General features: G+C 42.4%; 1 protein-coding gene across 6 annotated transcripts in view; it reads left to right on the top strand.

Annotated features, from left to right (window-relative positions):
• Positions 1-302: 302 nt before the first annotated feature.
• ARFGEF2 (ADP ribosylation factor guanine nucleotide exchange factor 2) overlaps positions 303-15,517 on the top strand; it is a 34,342-nt gene continuing 19,127 nt past the window's right edge. For 2 of the 6 annotated variants that reach the window (XM_033519055.1, XM_033519056.1), the window contains exons 1-14: positions 303-584; positions 7,122-7,152; positions 7,971-8,094; positions 8,650-8,796; positions 9,601-9,780; positions 10,209-10,473; positions 11,562-11,633; positions 11,899-12,047; positions 12,420-12,550; positions 13,064-13,298; positions 13,558-13,657; positions 13,913-14,052; positions 14,517-14,625; positions 15,111-15,312. In XM_033519055.1, the coding sequence (XP_033374946.1) occupies positions 446-584; positions 7,122-7,152; positions 7,971-8,094; positions 8,650-8,796; positions 9,601-9,780; positions 10,209-10,473; positions 11,562-11,633; positions 11,899-12,047; positions 12,420-12,550; positions 13,064-13,298; positions 13,558-13,657; positions 13,913-14,052; positions 14,517-14,625; positions 15,111-15,312 (2,024 nt within the window). In that variant the 5' untranslated portion in view covers positions 303-445. The remainder of the gene's footprint in view (positions 585-7,121; positions 7,153-7,970; positions 8,095-8,649; positions 8,797-9,600; positions 9,781-10,208; positions 10,474-11,561; positions 11,634-11,898; positions 12,048-12,419; positions 12,551-13,063; positions 13,299-13,557; positions 13,658-13,912; positions 14,053-14,516; positions 14,626-15,110; positions 15,313-15,517) is intronic. The other 4 variants (XM_015647678.2, XM_015647677.2, XM_033519054.1 and 1 more) reach the window with 3 other exon arrangements.

Below are 15,517 nucleotides of genomic sequence, written 5' to 3'. Positions count from 1 at the left end.
CCGCCCTTAGCTCCGCCCTTAGCTCCGCCCTTAGCCCCGCCCTTAGCTCCGCCCTTAGCCCCGCCCTTAGCGCCGCCCTTAGCTACGCCCTTAGCTACGCCCTTAGCACCGCCCTTAGCTCCGCCCTTAGCACCGCCCTTAGCCCCGCCCTTAGCCACGCCCTTAGCACCGCCCTTAGCTCCGCCCTTAGCCCCGCCCTTAGCTCCGCCCTTAGCTCCGCCCTTAGCTCCGCCCTTAGCCCCGCCCTTAGCTCCGCCCCTCGCGCCACCCCATCATGCGCCGGTTGAGGGCGGGGCCAGGGCGAGTCACGTGACGGTGCCAACATGGCGGCGCCGTGGCGGCGGCGCGGCCGCTGAGGGAGGTGCGGCCCTTCCGGGCAGTGTCGCGGGCCCCGAGTGCTCGCCCGGCTCTTGCTCCTGGCCCCCGCCCCGCTCCCGGCCTCGTCATGCAGCCACCGGCTCGAGAGCAGGACGCCCGCACTAAAAGCATGTTCGTGTCGCGGGCCCTGGAGAAGATCCTAGCGGAGAAGGAGGCGAAGCGGCCCCCGCACGGGCAGCTGCGGAGAGCCTGCCAGGTGGCGCTGGGTGAGTCGGCCCGGGCCGGCCCGCACAGGGCGCGGGGTGCGCGGCGGTGGAAGGGGCCCAGCTCTCCGGCACATGTCCCCTCGCGTCCCGGCGGGGTGCGGGAGGTCCTCTCGGGACCTTGGAGTGGAGGGAGTTCTCTCTCCAGTACAGGACATGCAAATACGAGGGGAAAACCCCCAAATACCGGTTTTATTAAGTTCTGATCTCGGTATGAAACAGGAGGGACTTGATCTTGCTACTTCGGTTTTGAGAAAATTAATTGCGGCTTTTAGAGTAGGAAACGAGAATTTTTGAGGCCCTCGATTTATGGAGTCTCAGAGCTTCTCGGGATGTTAAATCTGACCTCTAATCTCTAGATCGTGTTCGGACTGACTAAGGACTGTAGCACTGTGGCCAAGTACATGTAGTATCTGTGATTTCAGAGCTGAAAGTGCTTTTTTTTTGAAGTTAGTGGACTGGTCCTGAAATCTGCAAGTACAAGCCTATGTGAAGGTCTTTGTGTTAAAAGTTCTGACAACATATGGTGTGTCACAGAGAGGGAGAAGATAAACTGAATACGACAGTAGAGCTCTGCAGCTGGAGTTCTCTGTGGCCCTTTCTTAATTTGCAAAAGTGACATCTCTTTCAGTTTTGGTTGCTTTCCATCAATATTTTCCTTTGAATTGGGAACATTTAACGTATCCAAGACAGAAGACAGGTTGGGTATGTAAGGAGGCCGGGCAGGTGCAAGTTCTGTCCCAGGAACAGTGAGAGTGAGCTTAAAGAAATGGTCATTTTTATCTTCCTCCCTGTAGTCTTTACTGCCAGGAGATCTGTAGGAGCTGCCTGTAGTGACAGTATATCCATAGAAGGGCTGCCAGATAGAAGGATATTTTAATTATTATTTGAAGTTTGCAATGTGAGCAAGAGCGTAAGGCATATGCCTCAGCAGTTAGAGACTGCTTTCCTGATGAATTCCTTTTCCTCATCTGCTTTCCTGATCTCTTCCTCAACTGCCCCCACGTTTACAGGACAGAACCTGTTTTGCTGCTATGTAAATATATTTAGAGGTTGAGAAAGGGAACTTCCTTGTCAGATGCCTAGTGCAGGTCTGTGTTTGCTGGGCGGGCGATGGTTTTGGGAGGAGTGTTGTGCAGTAGCCCCCGTTGGCACCTGCCTCTTGGTGGGTTATGGCTATGCCATGCCTGCACGTGCTGAGCTACAGTCTGTTGGAGGGGAGCTAATGCCTGTGATGGTGGATGTTTCTTTCTAAACTTGCTTTGAAAAAGAGACCATGACCCTTTGCAGAGGTCAGCATAAAGAGAGAACCTTCTGTTGACCAACTGTTAGAGGCCTGGGTGACTGAATGGGAGGATCTCTGTTACATTTGGTGAATATTATTTTGTCATTTTAAGTTGCCAACAGGAATGGGGTTTGGTTGATTTATGTGCGATTTTTTGCCCCTAAACTTTATTCTATTTTGGTTAAGCCCTTTTTATTCCCTCAAGTGAAAACAGCCAGTTTTATTTCCATGTACTTAATTTTAATTAAGCTTATACTTTGTATTAACTAAGACTATGACAGTTCCAAAAGTGTCAACTGAATTTTCGAGCTCTGTGCAATAGTACATATGTGAGGAAATGTGGGAAGAATGTTACAGGCAATCTGAAGAATTATAACCTACACAAACTGTCATGGATGAAAGAATGTTGTGAATAATAATAAAAAGTCCAGTTAACACTGAATGAAAATAATTCCATTTGAAAGAAATGTAGTTACTTTATGAAAGTGGTCATTGTGTCAGCTGTTGTCTGCTGCACTTTTCTCCAAGTTATACTTTGAATAATCCATTTCTACTTCTTACTAAATCCCTTTTGCTGTGCAGTCTTCTCTATGCAGCAGTGTTTTTATCGGAGCCCCTTGGCATTGTACCAGTTATAAACCAGGCAATATGGAGCATGTGTAGATGATATCTGCTCCTGGGACAAGGAAGTCCAAGATGAGTTTTTTTTTTCCCATATAGAGAGAAACTGGTGCATTCTACAGCTGCCTAATAGAAATTAACTTGTTTTTATGGCTTCTGCAGTGGTGTTACTGTAGTACTGTTTCTGTTACTTACCTATACTTAATATTTGTTGTAAGATGAGAGAGAGGTGAGAGAGAAAGAAGCTTTTAACTGTGGCAATGATGCTCTTGTTTTCTGGCATGAGTTCTGTATTGGTTTGTTCATGTAACTCCTGAGAATTTAAGTAAATTACTACTGAATATTGCTGTCTCTCTTGTGTAGGAAATATAGGTCTTCTTTATTTTAAATTTTGATCTTCTTTAATTGTTCTCAATTCAAACTCTTCTTACCCTTTTTTCCCTGTAATTCGGTCTTTTCACTGGACTAACACTGATCAGTTTTGAATTGCAAAATGCATATGACCTTGTAGAAATCAGAAGTAACATAGGTGCAGTTAGGACAGGAACAGAAAAAGTGTGGGGGAAAAGGAACATAACCACTTCACAGTGGTGTTTTTTTGAGGCTTTGGGAGATTTTTTGCCTCTTTTAGCCCCCTCCTTTGAAATACACAGCACTAACGTTAAGTAAGCAGAGTGTGAATAGATTCATTCAGTCCGTTGACTCATCGGCAAGGTGTAAGGGTTGTCTCCTGTAGTTGTAGTGCCAGTAAACCCCAGGAGAGACTGGGAGAAATGGAGTGTTTTAAACAGAGAAGCTGTTTTGCTCTGCTTTAGAAAACTGTGTTTTTGAGAAAATTTATTTTCAACAGACAATTGTGTTGTATAAAAGTAGTTGTTTAATAAGCATTTACATTTACATGAAGCTCCAGGTACCCATGATTTTTAGTAAATCTACTGAGATTATCCTGGAAAATTTGCAGTGGAATACTGACGGTCTGTATCACAACAGTTCATATTATACGGATGCTAATTGTGCACCTGGGTCACTCACATAAATTATTGCTCCTGCCCTACTGGGGCTGTTTTTAATGACATGCTGTGCAGCTCCCCTGGTTCTGCAGCCTTCTTTGATAACCTGGGCAGCTCCACATACGTATCTTCAAGCTTTGTAAACAACAGAATTTGTTTACTTACCTTGTTAATAAGTTAAAATCTTTTCAACAATGCCTTCACTTTAGGAATCTGGTTGTGTGTTTAGGAAGTCTCTGTGTATAAGTGACAAATGTCCAAAATAAGTTGTGTTTCTTAGTTTGGCCTCTTGGCCAGCGTGGTCAGAGAAGGCTGGGGCAAAGAGAAGACTCTGGCTTCCCTGGACGCTTTTCTGAAGGGCTCTGTACAGCCGGGTGTGATCGCTGTCTGCCTTGGGCTTTGGACTCAGTCAAAGGCAGGCTGGGGTTGGGCACTACGGCTTTACCGGCCTGGGGGAGGGAAGCTCTGGCTGCTCCTCCACGTGTTTGTGTTGGCACTGCTGCCAGCTGTCCCGACCACGGCCCGTTCCTTGTGCCAGCACAAGCCATTTTCTGCACAGGAGCTCTCTTGCTGCCACTGCCCCAAACCTGACTGCGGCCACAGAGCAGGCATTGGGCTGCAGGCAGACAATCAATGTCCTCTGTTTTAATGTGTAGCTTTCAATACAAGTGAACTGAACCCATCTATCTGCTTCAGAAAGGCAGCTCCTCACTGTGAGCTTTATCCAGAAGCTCAGGAAGCCAGAAGCTCTGGAAAAACCATTCATGTTCCAGTTCTGTTGCCTGGTAGGAATGTTGCAGGAATTCGTTAGGTGGGCAGCACATGGGCTGAAGATGTTTCTGGCTGAAGGGGATGCTGTGGGAGAGATGGGGAGCTCTCATACCTAAAGCACCAAGTGAGGGGTCAGCATTGCCAGCTGAGGTGACTGATGTTGACCAAAATTAGGACCGTGTTCTGTAGCTGTGGAAGGGAGTTGAGCTGTTTCTTCTGTGACAAGAAAAATAGGACCAGTGGCAGGCAGTTTCTGGAAGTTGGTGGTGTCTGGTTGTTAGGGCTTGGCTGTTCCTGGCGGCAGACTTCAATTAGGCAACTATTTCTGTTTCATTACTTGTGATGGTTAGACCACTGAGGACTTCAGATGTGGAAGTTTTCAAACTGTTTTGATGCAATCAGTACCAGAAGTATGCCCGTAGCTTCCTTTCTTCCTTTCATTTTTTGTTTTGGGCTAGCATTACCTTTTAAAATACTGTTGTGGCAAAGGTGTTTCTATATGGCTTTAGAAAAGCTTTCATTATAACAAAATTGTGGGGAACTTGGTCAGGACTTGATTAGATTTTTTTTGCTGTTGTTATCTATTGAGTACTTCTGAGAGTTAAACTAATGTGGAATGTTATTCTTACATTATTTTTCCAGTGCAAGATCTAAGACAAGTGTCAGTAAAGATGGGCATGATCATGTCTCCTTAAGGCTATAATCTTTGTGAAGTTTCAATTCAACATCCTTTTTACTCTGCAAAACAATCAGTATTGGGGGAAAATGATCTCCTTGAAAGAAAGAGAAACTTAGTGGAGTTTTTGCATTAGAAAAATTTCTTCATTAAGAAAAAAACTCTGTACACCTTAGTTCTACAGAGTGTCTGAAATACAGCATTAATTGTGTTTTTGCTGGCCCTGGCATCCTGCTGTACTTGGGGTTCTAGCTATAGCTAAAATATGCCTTTCTCTGCCAAGACCTGGAGGCAGGACTAAGCGTTCTGAAGGTGTAAAACTATCCAGAAGACTCTGTGTTTTAAGCAGGCAGTTCCTGCGTGTCATGGGAATGTGCTGTGCTAAGAACAAGGCAGATCAAAATAGGGACACAATACATTGGTGGGTCACATTTGTTGTTCTCAGTGGCTCTTTGGATCAGTATGGTGTTAAAGATGGGGAAGGTAATTAAATCAAAAGGCCTGAATTGAAATTATGCTGAACTAAATTTCTGACTAGTCACCTTGTTGGTAGGCCAGTTGGATCCTGGAATGAAAAACACAATGGTTTAAGAAATGGTACTGTGCAAGATTTAAGTTGTCTGTTTGGCACAGAAAACCTTGGTAATTTCTTACCAACAGCCTCCATTCTGTTGTCTTCTCTCCAGTTGAAGCCTAAAGCATCAGGGGATAGTGGTGCTGGGTTTGTGCTGTCAAACAGCTGCAAAGTTCTTACTGATCCTGAAGGCCCCAGTGCTGAGCACTGGGCTTGGCTTCTGCAGGGCTGGCAAGTGACAACTGTTCTTTAAAGCTGTTGGATGTGGTTGTTTGTGTGATGAGCTTGAGGAGAGCTGGGAACATTGTGCACCCGGGACTCTTCCATTTTTCTGGCGTCTGTTTGGCTGACTCGGGTGGATAACATTACTTCGGTTTGTGTAGTATGGTTGTGTGCCATGAGAACTGAGGGATGTCAGGCTGATGCTCATTAACAAGCGGATATGGCAGAGAGAGCAGCAACTCTGGATGGAGCTTATCACTCACAGCTTATACAGGTTTTCACTGTGTTCTGCTTCCATTTTCTCTATCCATTGTGGGTAGTCATTTTAAAAAATCAGTACATGCTGTGCAGATTAATTCCTGTGCCATTCACTGACAAGCAAGCCTGTACAAAACCCAGTAATCCGTGCTGCAATGCTTGTTCCTTTGTGTGATTTGTGTATTGATTCTCCTGAGACAGAAGAAACTACTGAGGTTCACAGATAGCACTGAAATAATCTGAACTGTGGACATCGGATCACAAACAGTGCTGCCTCGCCAGAGTTCAGCGGAGAACAAGTATTGAATGAATGATCGTTTTCTAACACCTGAAATTGAAATGAGAATTTTTAAGCATGGTGCTTTTCAGACTCTGGGTAGTTTGCAGCATGGGCTGTGGGGTGGGATGGAAAGTTCCCCTGGTGTTACAGGTGATGTAGTTGTGCAGCCTTACTGTGGGTGCAGGTTTAGATATGGATTTGTCAGTGTTCACAGGGGGTGCTTATGCTGGTCTGTATTGTGCATCGTGGTGATACCTTAGAAATTCTCAGAAAGCCTTACTAGGATCTTAGGGATCTGCTGCTGTGTACAAGAGAAATGAGAAAGGAACTTTCTTCCCCCCCTGTATTTAGTTCTATGAAAAGCTCTTTAAAAGTGTAATTAAAAAAAAAATAAATCTGCTGGCAAAAGGGCAGAGTGCATTTGAGATTTCCTGTCTCCTGGGAGTGTGTCCAGCTGATTTCTGTTGTAAGGCTCAAGCAGGCTGGCTGGCAGTGCAGGTAATGGGAAGGTTGCATGCATTGAACTCATGGTTTATGGAGTACCTTAAAGGCTTCTGCAGACTTGAGTGCTCTGATACAGACTTACACTTGAATAAAAATTGCATATTATGTCTGAGTATTCTAAAGATACCTTTTGTTGAGAATGTTTGGAAAAAACAGCTTTTTAAATGTAAAATTGAAGAGATACACCTTTCAATAACTGCTGAAACTGATCTCTGAAGCTGAGATGTTACAGGAATGGAGTAGCAAAAATACTGAAGTACAAAACTGGAAACAACTTTGCTTTATTGCTGTGTTATTGATAATGATAACCAAGGCTTGATTTATTTTTTTCTCTTCCAGATGAAATAAAAAGTGAGCTGGAAAAGCAAAGGTAAATTATTAATTACTCTAAACAGTGTATGAAAAGAACAAACAGAATACTTTTGTGGAAGTGTAAGAGTGTATATACATTACAGCAGTGAATTTGTGAATCCCCATTTACCCACCTTTCTGCCAAGAACATGTGGCCTGGCGTTTGCATTTCACTTACACAATGTTTGTGGCTGTGGGTACTCAATCCATAACTGCCTATGAATTTCACCAGGAAAAAATGGCGAAATTTCTAAAAGGTGCTGGTTTTTTGCTTCCTTTTACTGGACTCAGTAGCCTAATAGGAAATCATGGGGAGCAGTACATACCCTCTGTTTGACAGCATGTGCTCTTTATTACCTAGATAAAGAACACCTATTAAAATACTACTGAAATAAAAATTTTAATAAAGTTTTCCAGCCCAGCACTGTGCTATGATTGAAAAAATGAGCAAATGGGTCTCTGAATGTGTTTCTATTTGCTTAGTGTTCTGCTTATGGGCTCTATTTAATCCATTTTGAATAAGGTGGATATCTACATCAGTTGTATAGGAGTTTTCCAATGTTTTAGATAGTGAGACAGCGTTGGAGTATAGCGAGGGAAGAGTTAAGCTGAGGAAGATATGAAAAAGATCAGATAGAGTATAAATAAATGTAAAATGGGTTTTATGTGATTTTAAAAGAAAATTGATCATTGTTTAAGAAAGTATATGCAAGAAAGGTGCACTACATTTGTATGCTGCTGTGCGTGATTTTGCTTTAAATTTAGAGAAAGGAGAAAGTGTAGTTTGCTGTGAAATACACGTTTAGAAAAAATAATAACTCTTCTTTTCTCACCTAGAGAAGGCACTTCTGCTCCACCAAAAGCAAATTTCATTGAAGCAGATAAATATTTCCTTCCGTTTGAGCTGGCCTGCCAGTCGAAGTCTCCACGCATTGTTAGTACTTCCTTGGATTGTTTACAGGTAAGTGTTGAGGTTCAGCTTGGTCAGAGTGAGATGGAGAAAGCTGCAGTGACCAGATGTGGTGTGTACTCCCATGGTGGGGAGCAGCCCTGCCTGGGGTCGCAGCAGCCCCTACCCAGGGTCACACTTGGCCAGGCACAGGGAGCAGTGTGGCTGCCCTGCTGTAACCCCTCTGCTGGGGCTGGGGGATCCTTACACCGTTCACTGAAGGTGCTTTGTCTGTGGGGCTCCACAAGGACTATTACCATGGGGTTTCTTGTGCTGCTGGTGTGACATAGGAGGTCACATTCCGGAAAAGACTGGTGTTAAAAATATTTTCTCTGGTTATGGCATGGTAGGAAGTGGCCTGGGTGGAAAAAGCTTTTGTCATACTAAAATCTGTTTTGTCCACGTATGTGAGCAGTCAAAGTATTTGCTGGTGGACTATAGATGGTGTTAAACTTTTGGTGTCAAACTGGTTAAGTGAGGTATGCTATCTTAACATGCCTTTTTATGCTGTGCAAAACTGTTCTTCTTAACAGTATGTGGTCATCTAAGCTGCATTTTTCTATCTAGAAACTCATTGCGTATGGGCATATCACTGGCAATGCCCCAGATAGCGGAGCTCCTGGAAAACGACTGATCGACCGAATAGTGGAAACCATTTGCAATTGCTTTCAGGGTCCTCAAACAGATGAAGGAGTACAACTTCAGATAATTAAGGTATTTAATTTGATTTATTTTGGTGCAACATTAATTTGCTTTCTCTTTCTTTCATTTTGTAACTGAAAAAAAAAAGGTGAAATATTACTGAGGGCTCAGTTGCTTCATTTCTTATATTGTCCAGTGTGTCACTGCATTCAGGGAGGCTGACAGGTAGAATTGGTGAGGAAAATGCACTTCCCGTTGGGAAAGCACAGTGTAAGGGAATATTTTATAAATGTTTGTCCTTTCTGAGATAAGCCATCTTTCAAACAGCTTGGTGCTCCTCTTAGAGGCTTGCAGTGTGCACCTCCATCAGGCCAGGGAATTGCTTTCAGCCCTGACAGCAGGCCCTGGAACTGGGATGCAGTGCCATGGAATGCTGTTCAAGCCTGTCTGCTCCCCTGGCCATTTTCCAGACAGCTGCCAGACTATGTTCTTAACAAGGCATGGTAGTGTCTGCCTGTGGTGTGTGTTCTGGCTCTGGAATCTTCTTGGGCTCCTGTAGCTGAGGTTGGAAGTTGGTGAACCTTCTAGTAATCCAACTTGATGTTAGTGTACGCCAGTTGGAGGTGGAGTATCTCCCTTGGTGGAAAATTAGCTTTGATAAGAACCTCTAAGAACAGCTCAGGAGAGAGCAGAGATGTGGTGTGGAAGTCCTTTTAAATTTTATTTGATTTGAAATGCTGTTGCTTGTAAAGTCTTAAAAAAAGATATCTGTGTTTTGTAGCAAACCCAGTGATTATTCTGGAAGACATGCATGAAGAAGAGCATTGCTGTCTACTTGCTTAGGTTTCATTTTTACCATGTTATGGACTTTTCTAGGCTCTTCTCACTGTAGTAACATCTCCATATATAGAAATTCATGAAGGAACAGTTCTTCAAACTGTTAGAACCTGCTACAACATCTATCTGGCCAGTAAAAATCTTATTAACCAGACAACTGCCAAAGCTACCCTGACACAGATGTTAAATGTCATTTTTACACGGATGGAAAATCAAGCTGTAAGTAGCTATTACTTTTTCTCATCTCAAATGTTTAGGCTTGCAAAAGAGTGATAACTTTTTTATTATTATTGTTTTTAATGGATCTGTCATTGTGGTTGCATATCTGTTAATTTAGAAATTAATTAATTCACGTTAGAAATGTCAAATCCTGCACTGAGGCACACTGATTGATTTGAAAATAAAAGGTGACATGCACTGCTAATAACAATTTCACACCATGTCTTCTGCCAAATGACTTTGGATAAACAAATGATGCTTTGCAAATAAACTTGAAGTGTAACCTTTTCATCTTACTGGCCAAGTGATTGTAGTTTCACTGTTTCCTGCCAAGACGTGAATTGACAAAGGAACGTCAGTCATCACAGACAGGGTTTCCCTCAGTGTATTTTGTGCTTAGATGAACCTTTCCATATGTGTTTTTCAAGCTGCAGGAGTCCAGAGAAGCAGAGCGAGCGCAGAAGCCGCAGTCCCCTGGGGTGGCAGGGTCGCGGTCCCCACGGCCGGGGCAGCGGCAGCACAGCTCCTGGGGAGGCAGAGCTGGCACCGCTGGCACCGCTGGCACCACTGGCACCGCTGGCACCGGGCTGGCCAACGGGGAGCCCGGCCGCGGGGAGCCCGGCCGCGGGGAGCCCGGCCGCGGGGAGCCCGGCCGCGGGGAGCTGAAGCAGGCCCCTGCCCTGCCGGCAGCAGGTGAGCACAACACGGGCTCTGTTGCTTTCACTAACAGCTGCTTGTTGAGAAGTGCTCTTGGAGGCCGCTTTGAGGAGCAGTGCTGGGGTGGCTGGCTCCCTTGGCTCTCTGTCGTGCTTGGTGTTGCGTGACCCCAGGACAGGGTTGGTCAGGGTTGAGTGAGAAGTAAAAATAGGGACAGGAACAATGAGGGTTGCCAAAAAACAAACGACTTTAATAATGAAAAAGACAATAACGTGACAGAATGACAGAACTGAACACTGTATAGGGAGGAGCCTTGAAGACCTGGAAATGGGGTGAAGACAGTAATATATAAAGTAGGGTTGAGGGCACAGGATCCAATCGAAAGTGGGAACTCGGAACATAGTCATATATGTAAGCAGGGGGTAACTAATTAGAACAGGGAACCAGAAATGTAACCTTATGAGGAATAGTAACATTTGCATAACTTTTTCCCATCGTTACTTTCTTCTCACTCTAATTGCACTGGTTTTTCCCAGGGCCTTAGGTCGGTGCCCAAGGCCAGTTCATTGTCAGCCCCCGTCAATTCAACTCCCTTGGCTCTCCTTAGACTTTCTGTCTATCCTCTGCTTGTGTCTGCACTTTAACTGCTGCAGAAAGGTTCCTATTCTCCCTAGAATTCCAGTTAAACCATGTGTGCTTTATCTATAGAGAATTGTAATGGAATTTGACTTGAACAGGCAGATAAAGGGGAAGGACAGGAAGAGAATTGTCCCACATGTATGTGGGAAGTGATAGAACTGCTCTCAGGTAATTAAGTCCTGTGGTAAAAACTGCATATTATGAGGACTATATCATCAGCACATACTGCTTGCAAATTAGGAATGTTTGTAACAGTTGATAAATAAAAATGACAAAGTAAGCGCCTTAAAAATATCAGTGCTTTAATTCAAACAACATACGTAACATCATGAGTATTTTTGAATGACTTCTCAGAAATTATTTTCAATGAAAACTGCTGAAGAAAGCTGATAAATTTTTATGCTTTTGCCTCTGTCATGTGTTTCCTTTTAATCCTCTTCCTAAACAAAAATACTAAATTAAAAATTCTCACTGTGTTTCATTAGAGAAAACAATTGATGGAGGGAAGGAAATGGTTCAAGGCATCTTGGAAGATGTGGTGGAGTCAGCTGTGAAAGGTAGTGAAGTCTTCTAAAGTAAAATAGTTTCATATATATTGATTATAGAAACATGGAAGTAATTTTTGTTACTAAATATCTTGACAAGAACACCTACTAAGGCAGCAAGAACAGGTTTTTATTTTATCACAATATTCTTTTGCTGAGAGACTTTCTAGTTTTACCAGTGCTACTTCTGTGCCACAGGCTAATAGAGCTTCACAAAGTCATGGGGTATAAAACTCTTCAGGCATGATTTTAATCATTTTTCCTTTTTCCCCTCTAGTGGCTGAAGAAAAGCAGGTAACAGAACCTGTCAAAGCTCTGCCTGCATTAGAGACTGCAGATACTCTTCTTTCTGGCTCTAGCAATGAAAATGTACAAACAAATGGGATTTCAGATGATGGGCAGTCTGTTTCCTCCACTGATAATCTGGTAAATAACTGCACTGGATGCCAATGTACATCTACAGAAGAAGAAATGTTTTTATTGTGACAACTAATAGAGTGGGATTTGGTGGAAGAAAGGGCTGGAAACTCTAATGTGTGTGTCCTGTTCAGGTTCAAAAAGGAAGCAGCAGCTGCAATTTAAGCATATATTGAAAATACCTTTCCTAAAATTGATTGTATTAAGTGTATTTTAATACAGAGTGGGGACAGAGATAAAGGATTGACTGACACTTGTAACATGTGATCCTGTTTAGGTTTAATTTAAACTGTAGATGATTCTCAGAGGAGCTGTGGAATCTTCAAATTGCTCTGTTTCTTTGTCTCACTGAGGGTCTGTGTTGTATTTCTTGCTCTCAAGGAAACAGATGTATCTGGACATCAAGCTGCTGCCAGATTTTCCCATGTTCTACAAAAAGATGCCTTCCTTGTGTTCAGGTCACTGTGCAAGCTCTCCATGAAACCGCTGGGGGAAGGACCACCAGATCCCAAGTAATGAGACTGTATTTATTATTCTGTCCTCTCCTGCTAGCTTTGGGACTTGGTTAAGTAGCTGCTGGATAGTTAAGCAGGTGTTCAAAATCTACTTTTCAGGCCCTTGGTTTAGTTAGCTTGATGAATCTAGGATTGAAAATAGCTTCAAATTATTAAAAATTCAGTACTTGAGATTTTTGGGTTTTGCATAATAGGCTTATTAATCTTACCATTTGGAGTGGTCTTGACTATAGTATTTGTGAAGCTTTTGATGGCAAAGTGGGGAAGTGCTTAAGAAGCACTGAGCTGCATTTATTAAGCTAGATGAAGATGTTAAAAGGTTTTCAGATTTGGATGGTAGAAATTCAAAAATCACTTGTCTGATTTCTGCCCCTCTTGCCCCCTGCTTTTAGATGAATCAAAGTAGCAGTCATTTCTTCCTGATGTGGAAGAATGCTACAGTGGTGATGTCAAATGCAAGCATATACTAAGAAAATACAGAACTACATTTAATGTTGAATTTTTTTCTAGATCCCATGAATTGCGTTCCAAGGTTGTGTCTCTCCAACTGCTTCTCTCAGTGCTGCAGAATGCTGGTCTGGTTTTCAGGACACATGAAATGTTCATCAATGCAATCAAGCAATATCTTTGCGTAGCATTATCTAAAAATGGAGTCTCTTCTGTTCCTGATGTATTTGAGCTCTCTCTTGCCATCTTCCTCACGCTGCTTTCAAATTTTAAGACCCATTTAAAAATGCAGATTGAGGTGAGAGATGTTTAATCTATAAATTGCATGTGCTCTACTTCTCAAAATATTGTCATGGTAAAAAGACAGCTGGAACTTCCATTTCAATGTCTTAGTTTGGTTTTCTCACTAAAGTAATGTATTACTGCTGTATCTAAATTCTAATATGCATGAAATGTTACTCTTCAAGAGAAATTACTGAACAGAAATAAATCTGTACATTTGATGTGGTTCTAATAAGTTTCAGATCATCAAGTCCTTAACCTTATTTATTTTGCAGGTGTTCTTCAAAGAGATCTTCCTCAATATCCTAGAGACTTCTTCAAGTTCCTTTGAACATAAATGGATGGTGATTCAGACTTTAACTAGAATTTGTGCAGGTATTTCCACTGTGTAAAAGAATCACTTCTTCTGGCAGCAGATGAAAATCACTTTGAAAAGAAATGCCACATATCATGTTTAAGTATGAGAATTTGAATTTGGTTCTAGAGTGCTTGGGTTGAATGTGTGGATTCATCTTCACTCCCTGCTCCAACTGGCTGATTATTTAAAAAATTCTATTGCATAGAATCCTAATACTTCCATTTTTATGGAATACTAAAAATAATAAATAATAAAATATTTTTATTTTCCAGATGCCCAGTGTGTAGTGGATATTTATGTTAACTATGATTGTGATTTAAATGCTGCTAATATATTTGAACGTCTTGTAAATGATTTGTCCAAAATCGCACAGGGACGAAGTGGGCACGAGTTGGGAATGACACCTTTACAGGTAAGGAAAACAGCTTTGCAGATAAGGTACTATTGTTTCATAAACAGTGCTATCTTTGCATCATTACTGATGCTTCCAGAGGTTCATATTGTCTGTAATCTACTTTTATTAGTCTGATAATTTGCAATTGGATGCCGAAGCAGTGCCATTAATTACTTGGTGATTTTGCTGCCTGTTTGCACTGTGAGACCAGGCTGGTTTCATCTCTTAGCTGGACTGCCAAGGGAGAGAGAACCAAAAGACTCTTCCTTGGTTAAATTACTTCCTTTCTGGAGCCCATAAACCAGTGGTACCGTCTGTCGGGGTTTGCTTTGCACAGATTTTGTGCCATATCTACACCATAAGCATTTTATTTTTAAAGATTATACTTTCCCACTCCTTAGAGGGAGACTGTTGTAGAGCTTGTTTTCAGCATGGTTTGTTGGTTTGGTTTTTCTTTTTCTATTTTCTTCTTCATGTTTTAGGAGCTAAGCCTGAGGAAAAAAGGACTTGAGTGCTTGGTTTCCATTTTAAAATGTATGGTAGAATGGAGCAAAGACCTTTATGTGAACCCAAATCATCAGACTAGCTTGGGTAAGATTGTTTCTGTATGGAGAGACTGATTTATTTAATCAGTTAATTCTTGTGTTTATTCAGTGTTTAGAAGCTATTCAGAGGTGTGGATGCCAGGCGTACACCCAACGATTTGTTTACACAAGTGAGGTACTTTACAAACAGTTGCTAGTGCTGTTGCAGTTACTGATTCTCCAGGTGTCTGGTTTGAATAACTGGGTTCTGTTGCTAAGCTTTAGCCAGGCCCTTGTCTACTATAAAAGCTCAAGCAGAACAAGGCATGTGACCGGTCTTGGAGTTACTAAGTTGAAGTGCTGGAATTTCTCCATGGATCCTGCTGCTTTTCTGCCTTTTGTTGGATTATTTTAGAATTGTACCAATGGAGCATCTTCATGGAGTGTAGTGCAGACTGCCAAAAAGTATACATGGTAAAATAAGAATATTGACTTGTAGATTTCTGCTTGACCAAACAAGGCTAAGTTAAATCTCCCCTTGTTTGTAAATAGGTTCATATAAAACATCTGAGCAGGAAATGGCTGAAGGTAAATGCCTGGACACTGGAGGGAGACGGAGTAGTGTCAGTTCCTTGGATTCCACTGTATCGTCAGGAGTTGGAAGTGTTGGTACCCAGACTGCTGTCCCAGATGATCCAGAGCAATTTGAAGTCATCAAGCAACAAAAGGAAATAATTGAACATGGAATAGAACTGTAAGTCCAGTATGACAGGAAAACTAAAGTTCCCTAGTAATAAAATGTATTATTTCTTATGGCCTCACAGTCACACCTGTAGGGACACTTACAAATTGATATTAATGCTGAAGACTCTTGCCTGCTATTGTCAAAAACCAGTGCTGGAGGCTGTTACAGTTAAAAGGAATTTCATAAAATTCTGGGTGGAGTGGAAGGGGTTTTC

The sequence above is a fragment of the Parus major genome, chromosome 20 (genome assembly GCF_001522545.3).
Source record: "Parus major isolate Abel chromosome 20, Parus_major1.1, whole genome shotgun sequence".
Lineage (NCBI taxonomy): Eukaryota > Metazoa > Chordata > Aves > Passeriformes > Paridae > Parus > Parus major.
The sequence above is the reverse complement of the archived record's forward strand: the minus strand, read 5'-3'. Positions and strand labels throughout refer to the sequence as shown.